The 12,365-nt window shown below is 39.9% G+C and overlaps 1 protein-coding gene across 2 annotated transcripts; it reads left to right on the plus strand.

Moving 5' to 3' along the window:
- The first annotated feature begins 1,346 nt into the window (after positions 1-1,346).
- LOC143523013 (uncharacterized) lies at positions 1,347-11,617 on the plus strand. 2 transcript variants are annotated; one of them, XM_077017115.1, is made up of 16 exons: positions 1,347-2,541; positions 3,160-3,356; positions 3,510-3,581; positions 3,823-4,056; positions 4,155-4,261; positions 4,375-4,543; positions 5,077-5,953; positions 6,200-6,318; positions 6,894-7,016; positions 7,095-7,160; positions 7,374-7,462; positions 7,590-7,695; positions 7,928-8,033; positions 9,827-9,885; positions 10,373-10,500; positions 11,496-11,611. In XM_077017115.1, exons 1-16 carry the CDS (start codon positions 2,421-2,423, stop codon positions 11,596-11,598), a joined length of 2,676 nt encoding a protein of 891 aa, XP_076873230.1. In that variant the 5' UTR covers positions 1,347-2,420; the 3' UTR covers positions 11,599-11,611. The 2 variants fall into 2 exon arrangements, with proteins under 2 accessions (XP_076873230.1, XP_076873239.1); XM_077017124.1 differs by lacking the exon at positions 10,373-10,500 and having other exon boundaries at positions 11,496-11,617.
- The last annotated feature ends 748 nt before the right edge of the window (positions 11,618-12,365 follow it).

Genomic DNA, 12,365 nt, shown 5'->3' on the forward strand with positions numbered 1-12,365 from the left:
ACTCATACAATCAACATGATTTGGTCTCAACTATATCATTATAAAGTGAATTTGACCTACCATCATCAGAGACCGAGTTATAAGGGGGTGCATTTTACGGCAGGCCACCTGCCGGAAAATGCACCCCCCTCTAATTTAGGCTACAGTGGTCCTACATTAATGAGACTCATACAATCAATATGATTTGGTCTCAACTATATCATTATAAAGTGAATTTGACCTACCATCATCAGAGACTGAGTTATAAGGGGGTGCATTTTACGGCAGGCCACCTGCCGGAAAATGCACCCCCCTCTAATTTAGGCTACAGTGGTCCTACATTAATGAGACTCATACAATCAACATGATTTGGTCTCAACTATATCATTATAAAGTGAATTTGACCTACCATCATCAGAGACCGAGTTATAAGGGGGTGCATTTTACGGCAGGCCACCTGCCGGAAAATGCACCCCCCTCTAATTTAGGCTACAGTGGTCCTACATTAATGAGACTCATACAATCAATATGATTTGGTCTCAACTATATCATTATAAAGTGAATTTGACCTACCATCATCAGAGACTGAGTTATAAGGGGGTGCATTTTACGGCAGGCCACCTGCCGGAAAATGCACCCCCCTCTAACTTAGGCTACAGTGGTCCTACATTAATGAGACTCATACAATCAACATGATTTGGTCTCAACTATATCATTATAAAGTGAATTTGACCTACCATCATCAGAGACTGAGTTATAAGGGGGTGCATTTTACGGCAGGCCACCTGCCGGAAAATGCACCCCCCTCTAACTTAGGCTACAGTGGTCCTACATTAATGAGACTCATACAATCAACATGATTTGGTCTCAACTATATCATTATAAAGTGAATTTGACCTACCATCATCAGAGACTGAGTTATAAGGGGGTGCATTTTACGGCAGGCCACCTGCCGGAAAATGCACCCCCCTCTAATTTAGGCTACAGTGGTCCTACATTAATGAGACTCATACAATCAACATGATTTGGTCTCAACTATATCATTATAAAGTGAATTTGACCTACCATCATCAGAGACCGAGTTATAAGGGGGTGCATTTTACGGCAGGCCACCTGCCGGAAAATGCACCCCCCTCTAATTTAGGCTACAGTGGTCCTACATTAATGAGACTCATACAATCAATATGATTTGGTCTCAACTATATCATTATAAAGTGAATTTGACCTACCATCATCAGAGACTGAGTTATAAGGGGGTGCATTTTACGGCAGGCCACCTGCCGGAAAATGCACCCCCCTCTAATTTAGGCTACAGTGGTCCTACGTTCATGAAACTCATGGAATCAACATGAATTTGTCTCAACTATGTAATTCTAAAGTGAATTTGATCTACCATCATCAGAGACTGAGTTATAAGGGGGTGCTTTTTACGGCAGGCCACCTGCCGGAAAATGCACCCCCCTCTAATTTAGGCTACAATGGTCCTACGTTCATGAAACTCGTGGAATCAACATGAATTTGTCTCAACTATGTAATTCTAAAGTGAATTTGATCTACCATCATCAGAGACTGAGTTATAAGGGGGTGCTTTTTACGGCAGGCTACCTGCCGGAAAATGCACCCCCCCTGCCGTAAAATGTACCCCCCCCTAATATTGGCTACACTGGTCCTATATTAATGAAACTCATAGAATCAACATGAAATGGTCTCCACTGTGTAACTCTAAAGTGAATTTGACCTACCATAAACAGAGATCGAGTTTCAAGGGGATGCATTTTACGGCAGGCCACCTGTCGTAAAATGCACCCCCCCCCCCTAATTTAGGCTACATTGGTACTACATTAATGAGACTCATAGAATCAACATGAAATGGTCTCATCCATGTCATTTTAAAGTGAATTTGACCTACCATCAACAGAGACCGAGTTATAAGGGGGTGCATTTTACGGCAGGCTACCTGTAGAGAAACGCACCCTCCCTTATTAAATATATATCTGCTTATATTTAACATTTATATCTTTTAAATGTTAAATATAGGCAGATATACTTTATAAGAACATATGACTGGTTTGCTTTTCCTTAGGTGTTACCAAATTATTACAATTATTATTAAACTACATAATTTGGGCTTTCACCTTACAAAGCTTTAATAAATAGTGTAATATCCCTTTAACCCATCTAACTGAAAGTTTCATGTAACACTACACCTGACGCAGCACTTGTCATTCTTCGTCCGTATATGGTCTGTGTATGCGCGAACAGAATACACTTGTTTGATTTAGTTTGCCCTTTGTGGAACATAATATTCTGTTTGTAAATCAAAGAATTTGTTTAAGGCATTCTGAAATTTGAATCCAACCATTTAGTTAGTTCGCTAGTTAGGCAAGTACACGATAATTTCGAGAGCCTTATAGTATAACTGTCGATCTTGCTTTACTGTCATGGACCGTAGCCTTTACAACAGTGTTTTGGACTACAAACTGAAAGGTGAATACCCAGCTGGATTTTCGAAGGTAGAAAAATCCGAACTTCGTCGTAAATCTTCAAAATATGAAGTAGAAGGTGAGTAAATTTCATAAATTTTATTTTATTTTTTACTGTAGACATAGCTACAGTTGCTTGCAAAAATGCTATTGTTAGTGGCCATCCTTCGAGTTTGTAAACTATTCTCTGACTTTATGCATAGAAGTTCTTAGGGTGACCAGATTTGGGTTTCTGAAAAGGAGGACACCTTTTACAAATTTATTTTTATGCGGCGTGTGGCGATTGTTGACGGGGGGAGGGGGAGGGGGGTAGCATGTGGCGATTGTTGACGGGACGGGGGGGGGGGGGGGGGGGGGTAGCGTTTGTCAAACCCTAGACGTCGGATTGGCTACCATGTATGTCAATCAAAATACAACCGTGAGTGCAGATGGACGATAGCCTGTCATTCATGCACTACTTTTTAATGTCATGCGATCTACTCACACTTCCTTCGCAAAATCCCGGACAATTTTGAAATTCCCCCCGGACATTTTTTTAGGTCTCAAAAGTGTCCGGGAAAAAGAGGACGTCTGGCCACCCTACATATAAGTGACAGATGTTTTCATTTAAGTATACACCCAATTGAACAATGTAGACACAATTACACCATATTATTACAATTTTAAAATACAATTTATTTGATTCTTTGTTCTACAGGAGGAGCACTGTACTACAAAAAGGGTGCAGATAAGTCCACCAAAATTAAAGTGGTCTGTGGTGCTGAAGAGGCCAATGAGATCTTTGTGGATTTACATGCCAGTGCAACAGGATCTCATACTGGACAAAAGAAGACCAGAGATGCAATCTCAAAAAGGTTTTACTGGCCTGGCATGTCAACAGATATTGATAAATGGGTGAGTGATTTTCATAACAAAATAATGATGAATCCTAACAGGTGTAACATATATGTATATTCACTTACTGTGTAGTTAGTTTATTGTATCATTTTAAGAATATATCTAATTCTAACATTAGTTTTGCATGATGTACACAATTGTCTTATACAGGTGTCAGAATGTTTGGTTTGCCAGAGGAGTCAAAATGTCATAAAACAGGTAGTGGACTATACCCCTATTAAGGTAAATATACTCCCCTTAATATACACACGTAAGGTAAATATTATTGAATTACACAGTATATACCAACCTGCTAAATGATTTAGAATTGTTACGCTAATTTTGGAACATTCATCTTTGCTTAGCTTCCCTGATTTAAAATGTAACTGCAGGGTTGAAATTCCAGCATGTCTGACAGCCATGTGTTATTATACAGATTGTACAACAACATTGCTTATGCTTTAACTTCTTAAATCTTTTAAAGGTAACACAACCATTTGAGCTAATAGGGATGGACCTGATTGGGAAACTCGTCCCAACCAAGACAGGGAATCAGTACATCTGTGTACTGATAGATTACTTAACTAAATGGCCACAGGCCTATCCATTGAGGTCCAAGTCTGCAGAGGAGGTAACCGTCTGCATTGTGAAATTTTTCCACCTATTTGGAGCACCAAAACGAATCCTGTCAGACCAAGGGAGAGAGTTTGTCAACGCGGTAAATTTTTATTGGCTGAGATTTTCTGTGCTAAAATAAGTATTTTTTGTGTCAGTCAGTGTATTTATTGTGTTTTTAAATGTCCTTTATATTAACAGATTAACAGGAGCGTTTGTGACAGGCTGGGCATAAAAAGGAGCCTATGTTCGCCATATCATCCTCAAACAAATGGCTTAGTGGAGAGGATGAATGGAACAATTCAGAGGTTAGTGGGGTGTGGTGGTTGGGGAGCACCTTTCTTGTTTTTGCATGATTTAATCATAGTTCAATCAAAGTATCAACATGTTCATGAACTTCTTTTTATAATTGTGTTTTCAGTGCCCTGAGCAAAATGGTGGGAATGAGGCCTGATACCTGGGATGAATACCTGGATGCTGTCATGTTTGGTCTTCGGACCAAAAAACAGATCACGACTAAATTCTCCCCATACTACCTCATGTTTGGAAGGGAGGCCCGCTACCCTTCAGAGGTTCCAGAGGTCTATGAGGTTGATGAATATTCCTTATTTACATGGTTCAGAAAAACACGACAGCTACAGTATACTCAAGATTGTCCTATTGTTAGCTATAGAAGACAATAGGAAGTGTAAACACCAACAAATTTTGTATTGTGTGATGTATGTACATATTGAACTTCCTTACAAAGTAGCACAGGGAATGGTTAAGATAACACATCAACACACATGCATTTACAGTAGTATTTTCTTATTTTTTGTGTTTATACCTATGATAGGGTTTGTTTATATTTATACTAATGATAGGGTTTGCTTCAAGCAAATAATTGTTCACTAATCAGGCACCTGTTTCTCAAATCATCATAGTCTTAAGAACATCTTAAACAACAGAGAGAGTTCAGTGTAATACTTTCTTTAACATTTAAAAATCTTTGTTTAATGATGCTTTTTGAAAACTCTGTCCAGAATCTTACATACCACCTTTTCCACAGTGTAGGCAACTAAATTATCTTCATTAGTAAATGTTTCAAAACAAAAACGAAACTATACATACATTTTGCTTACAGGTAGACAGCAGTGTTGAGGCTGTCATTGGTGAGGAGACAGTCTCAGAGGACATCAAACGGATGGATGAGCTCCGAAGCCTGGCAGTCGCGAATATGGAGAAAGTCCAGGACATGACTAAAAAAAAACTAAAGTCAAGTGGCCCCAAGACTAATTTTAGTGTTGGTGACAAGGTATGGAGGCAGAATATTAGGAAACAGCAGAGGAAAGGAGGAAAGCTAGACCCAAACTTCCTTGGACCTTTTGAAATTACGGGAATCCAAGGAAAATCTGCTGATCTTTTGGGGAAAAATGGTGCTGTCTTCCTCAAAGTAAATATAGACCACCTAAAACCTGCCAAAGAGGAGATGCCACGAATTCCACACAGGCTTCCGGATCCATCAGCTGATGTGACCTCACCAGTTCCATCAGCCACCGTGACCTCACCAGTTCCATCAGCTGATGTGACCTCACCAGATACATCAGCCGCCGTGACCTCACCAGTTCCCTCAGCCACCGTGACCTCACCAGTTCCATCAGCTGATGTGACCTCACCAGATACATCAGCCGCCGTGACCTCACCAGTTCCCTCAGCCACCGTGACCTCACCAGTTCCATCAGCTGATGTGACCTCACCAGATACATCAGCCACCGTGACCTCACCAGTTCCCTCAGCCACCGTGACCTCACCAGTTCCCTCAGCCACCGTGACCTCACCAGTTCCCTCAGCCACCGTGACCTCACCAGTTCCATCAGCTGATGTGACCTCACCAGATACATCAGCCGCCGTGACCTCACCAGTTCCATCAGCTGCTGTGACCTCACCAGATACATCAGCTACCGTGACCTCACCACCTTTGCCCACTGGTGTCACAGTGCCAGAATCGCAAATTGAAAAAAGTAAGTTTTTGAAGTTTCTCCTGTTAGAGATTAACATCATCGCAACAACTGTCATTAGTCTGCAGTTTAAAGCTGAGAACAACTAACATAATTTAAATGATGCATTTATTTTTCTAAGTGAATTAGGAATTAATGATGTCTTAATAAGCTATGATATTTTTAATGGTACTATTTTGCAGAGTTTATGTTAGTTATAACTAAACAAAAATTACAATAATGTAATGTACAAATATAAAATTGTTGCAGATGTGTATGAGGCATGGGCAGGAAAAAATGCCCATGTAATACTATCAAAGATTGGCCCATATAAAATGTTTTACTGGGACATTGCAAGACTCCGTCCAGACCAGGAAATCGAGAGTGAGGTAATTCTTCAAATTTTTATATGTGAACAGATATAGACAAATCTATGTGGATTAATCACTTCCCTGGTGTACTCTGTAAAGCAGTGCCAGCGCCAGGACATATACAGTGGGGGGCGTCAGAAAATTTCGGGGTGGCGAATTTAAGTTGTTGAGCGGGGGGGTGGCGGCGTGTGACGATTGTTGAGCGGGCGAGGGGGCGCTGTGCAGCGATTGTTGTAAAATAAATGGGTCTTATTATTTACGTTGAGGGGGCAGGACACCTCACCTGAGGGGGCGACGACCCCTTTCGCCCCCCGTGGCACCGGCCCTGCTGTAAAGTAGCTTTTAGATAGAGAATTTAAGATATAATGTGTAAATGTGCACTTAATGACCTTACTCCAACATGTGTGGTTAGTATTAGTCCTGAGATGGTCCTATGGTGCTCTCTTCAATAGTAGAAAGGGTGGAGTGGGGTTGTCCAGCATCAGCAGGACTAACCCTTGCAAATGTGAATGGATATGGCAGTCACACCTGCACGTATATACTGTTAAAATGCATTTTTACTTATTATTCTGTAAAAATATGATATTTCATAGGTTATAAACGCTTACCTAGCGGTGCTGGTGAAGAATTATAACAGCCACAATACCAGTCGTGCAGCAATGATCGACACATATGCAATGACTGCAGTCTGGATGAAGAAGTTTTCCAGAATTAAGGTGTGTTTTGCATTGGTTAACAAATGTAAATATCTCATATCCAAATACAGCATTCACTACCTTTGGTCTCATTTACAGATAGACCCCAAGGATTACAAAATTATTGTGGGTGTTGTCAATGAGCACCAGCACTGGATGCTGACGGTAAGAGTTACCATATTTTAAACTCAAATATAAGTGCTCATCGAGTCTTTTCAGTTAAGCTGATAATAGTTATGTACTTAAGTTCTGCAAGTCAAATTAAAAGGAAAAAGATTTGGCAGCAGCAATCATTCTCCTTATACAAACTGGCTATTCAGTAAAGGTATGCTTCAAATACTGCAGAACATTTAAGTATTTTTTTCTACAAAACTTCAGGTACTTTATCCACACGAACAAAAATGCCTTTTTTTGGATCCATTGGGAGAGTCTGAGGGTAAAATTAAAAGGTGCTTGGAAGCAACAAGGTAAATACAAAGCAAAGTTATTAATATACAGTGTTATTTTAAATCATAATAAATCATACACATACTAGAAATCATTCCAAATGAATTTTTGATAATAAGAGTTTGTATTGTCATAATTACACTAAAGGGCGTTCATGCGAAAGAAAGGCTGTAACGTGTCAAAGTGGACATGCAGTACTCTCCCTCATGCACGTCAGCAGGATGGCACATCATGTGGTGTCTTGGCTTTGAACGTGAGTGTACAGTAGACTACAGCAGTTGTTGTAACATTATAATTTTAATTTAAAAGTTCACAAGAACTTTATCCGTTTTTACACTTGAACCCAAATTATGATGATGAAGGTCAAGTGGCATTTGTCAAGAAGTTCTTTTAGTTACTTGTATTAAAGATTTTGTTGTCTAACAGTCAACCTTATTATTTAGCAATGCAGGCTTATCATTTTGATCGATCTAAACTGTCCTTAGTTTGCAGAGTGCATATTGAAGGAAATGGCTGTCAACACCCAAACCACTCAGGAGGCAGTCAATGAGCTGAGGCTGGGCATTGCCATGACTCTCCTCCAGGAATCTGGTGTGTTGGCTTTGTGGTTGGTCACTGTAAATGGCATACAGTTGTGATCAAATGTATTCAACCCCCACTGAAATAAAGTGTTTTGGCCAGTTTGACATTGATTTTGATCATTTCAGTCATCTTATTTACAATTATATCAAAGAGGCACTTATAAATTAGACAAACATAACATAATATTTATGATGGAATAACCACAAATGTCTTTACTGTGCTCACATCATTATCAGTTTTATTCAACCCCCTAGTGACATTATTTTTTAGTACTTAGTACAACATCCTTTTCCAGTTATGACAGCTTTCAAGCGTGAAGCATAGCTTGACACAAGTGTCTTGCAGCGACCTATGGGTATCTTAGCCCATTCTTCATGGGCAAAAGCCTCCAGTTCAGTCACATTCTTAGGCTTGCGCACTGCAACTGCCTTCTTTAGGTCCCACCAGAGGTTCTCAATTGGATTTAAGTCTGGTGATTGCGATGGCCACTCTAGAATGTTCCAGCCTTTCATGTTCAACCATGCTCTAGTGGACTTGGATGTGTGCTTCGGATCATTGTCCTGTTGGAAGGTCCAACGTCTCCCAAGCCGCAGGTTTGTGACTGACTCCATCACATTTTCCTCCAAGATCTCCTGGTACTGAAGGGAATTCATGGTACCCTGCACACGTTGAAGCTTTCCTGTACCATTAGAAGCAAAACAGCCCCAAAGCATAATTGACCCCCCGCCATGCTTCACAGTAGGCAAGGTGTTCTTTTGTTCATAAGCCTGGTTCTTCCTTCTCCAAACATAGCGCTGGTCCATTGTCCCAAACAGTTCTAATTTAGTTTCATCTGACCACAGTACACTGTCCCAAAACCTTTGTGGCTTGTCCACATGACTTTTGGCATACTGCAGTCGACTTTTCTTGTTCTTTGGAGTCAGCAAGGGGGTGCGTCTGGGCGTTCTGGCATGGAGGTCTTCGTTATGCAGTGCGCGCCTTATTGTCTGAGCTGAAACTTCAGTGCCCACATCTGACAGGTCTTTTTTCAGTTCCTTAGCAGTCACGCGGGGATTTTTCTCCACATTACGCTTCAGGTAGCGCACAGCAGTCGCGGTCAGGATCTTCTTTCTGCCACGACCAGGTAACGTTTCCACTGTGCCCTTTAACTTGAACTTGCGAATGATACTTCCGATAGTGTCTCTTGGAATATTTAACAACTTCGCAATCTTTTTATATCCATTGCCATTCTTGTGAAGAGCAATAACCTCTTCTCTTGTCTTCTGGGACCATTCTCTTGCCTTCACCATGCTTGGAAACACACCAGTAGATGTCTAGAAGGAGCTGAGTATCACAGTCCTTTTAAATCTGCCTAATTGGTGCTTATCATGCTTGATTGCTGCTCGTTGACATCCACAGATGTTTTCAATACCTGATGGAAAACACTGGAATGAACCTCTGTTCTTAGGAGTGGTAGTCGTAAAGGGGTTGAATAATTGTGTCAATGAAGAAATCACAAAAAGGCCATTTAATACTTTATGACAAAAAAAATTGATGCTATCTTAGTTGCATTTAGTTCTTTAACAAGTCCTTGTAAGATTTCATTATGAACACAATTACAAATGTGCACTGAATTCCATAAAACCCTTCGCAGCATTGGGGGTTGAATAAATTTGATCACAACTGTAAAATTTATGTCCTCTGAAATGCATGTTCTTTATTAAAATAATATACGTTTTATGCTAGTTAATTAGTACCACATTCTGTATGGACATATGTTTGACATGTAAAAATGAGGAAATGTATTAATACTTTCATCTCAGACAATCTGAGCAACCTGTGCCACTACTGTGGAATGGAGGATAGTGAGCAAACAAACTGGGTAAGCGCAGCAACACATCTAAATACATTGATCTGCATGTACTATTGTTGAGATATTAGTACTACAAATATGAGATATTAGGCTATTAGTCGTACATAATGTCATAATATAGCATTTTCTCAGGGATCCTTTAAATCCTACAAACTACGAATTGTACTCATTTATAATTATGTTCAGTTATACTGTGAATTAGACCCATTTTCTCAAATTTCTGTCAGAGACCTTGGAACAGGAACAGGCTGTCTTTTCTCAGTTTTATTAGTATCTTGAGAGGAACAAATTTCTTTAAGTCAACCATCTGTGGTACAGACCAGGGTATTCACCAGATATTGCTGTCTTGTCAATAACAAAACCTCCCCACAAAGCCAGGAAGAGGTTGTCTTCTGTTCACATCCTACTAGATTGGTCTACTGTTTTTGATACTGTGAACTACTCCATGTGAATTTCATCACTTTCTTGTGATGCTTGGTTCTCATCCTATCTTCAGGGTTTATCTGGTCATGTAGCCTGGGATGGCTCACCCACAACCTCACACAACCTTCAAGTGTCATTGCTGGAGCTCCTCATGAGTTTGATCTTTTCTCTTGAAATGCTAAATCAATACGAGCAACATCAGTAAGCTCTAGTCATCTTTACACTTGACTACTGTAACTCACATTTTGCTGGCTTCTAGAAAGCATTCAAAATACTGCAGCTCATATTGTTTGTCAACATGTGATTCTTGTTGAAAACACCATGCTGGCTTCCTGTTCAAGTAAGGAAGGTCTAATTCTCACATTTTCATTTTCAAAAGGCTCATCCTTTCACTGCTTTGCATCTAGGCTTCTACCTCTGGGCCCTTGACATGTTTCTGTTTACGCATGCTCGTATGTCTAAGTCATGTTGCCTCAGTTTCCACACCACTTAGTGATGGAACAAACCTCTCCCTAAACTCTACTCCGCTCAAGTCCTATAAACTCACTGTCACGTAGGGCTACGCCCCCTCTCCTAGCTGTCACTCTGGTTTCCCTGTTCCTCGTGTCTGTGTTGTTCCCTGCTCCTTGATCCCGCCCAGCTTGTCTGTTGCCCTGGTTTCCCCTCGTCTGCCACGCCCTTGTCATCAGTGTTGTCACCTGGTCCTAGTCTAGTTCTATGTATTTATAGTCCTTGTATTGCCCATGTCTGTATCGGTTGTTTTTTTTTTCTATGCCTCATTTCCCCCGCAATCTCCGTTTGTTCCTGCCTGGTCTGTGAGTCCACCTTGTTGTTATTCGTCATGTCTGTTTATATCTCTTGTCCTGATTGCCCTCCCGTTATGACCCGTGCCCGTGACTACGACTCTGTTTATGGAATCCCCTTGAATAAATCTCGCTCTTCTCAGCGTTTGTGTCCGCCTCCCTGCTCTGCGTCAAGCAGAATGTTACAATCACCTTTTAGGCAGTTTAATATGCTAACTCTGACATGCAAATGAGTGCAGTAAATTCTCAATCATTTATTTTGTAACATCTTTGCACTTAACTTATCAATAGAGCACTGCATCAAATCTTTGGACTAAAAATGTAAAGCATGATAGTAATTTATATTTTTTAAATGGGCACCTTTCAGTTAGACCTGCTTTTCATTTGTTCCAGATATGCTGTGACACCTGTGAGAGATGGTACCACCATGACTGTGTCCAGAAGCCTCCAGTTGAAAAAGAATATACGTGTCCAGCTTGCAAATAAAATGCATTAATGTGGCTGGTTATTATTAGTATTATTGGTATTATTATTGGTAATGTTTATTGTTTGTGATTTTAAATTATTGTTTTTACTGTTGTTGTTGTTCCTGTTATTATTGTTGTAAATACTTTGCCTAACCTTGCACTGTTGCTGTTTTTTTTTTCTTTTGTAAACGTCTTGCTTTAGGTTCTGATGTTATTTATTTAATTTATTTTATTTTTTTTTATAAAAAATAATATTACCAATTATTTCTATTATTTATATAAATGTGCAGTAAAAGTAAATGTATTCTATTCTTTTAACAACAAAAAAAAACAAGCAAACTAGGAACTCAAACTAAAAACTGTTATTTCAAAACTAAGAAATATAGTAATGGATGGAATTGACTACAAAACATGTGAATCTAAAGCAGTTTTTTTGTGAGAATATTTCATTTTAATCAGTTTGCCCCCTTTTATCACAGGTGTAACACCAGTGTAGCCAATATTAGGGGAGGGGTGCGTTTCTCTACAGGTAGCCTGCCGTAAAATGCACCCCCTTATAACTCGGTCTCTGTTGATGGTAGGTCAAATTCACTTTAAAATGACATGGATGAGACCATTTCATGTTGATTCTATGAGTCTCATTAATGTAGTACCAATGTAGCCTAAATTAGGGGGGGGGGGTGCATTTTACGACAGGTGGCCTGCCGTAAAATGCATCCCCTTGAAACTCGATCTCTGTTTATGGTAGGTCAAATTCACTTTAGAGTTACACAGTGGAGACCATTTCATGTTGATT

Source organism: Brachyhypopomus gauderio, chromosome 1 (genome assembly GCF_052324685.1).
Source record: "Brachyhypopomus gauderio isolate BG-103 chromosome 1, BGAUD_0.2, whole genome shotgun sequence".
NCBI classification, from domain to species: Eukaryota; Metazoa; Chordata; class Actinopteri; order Gymnotiformes; family Hypopomidae; genus Brachyhypopomus; species Brachyhypopomus gauderio.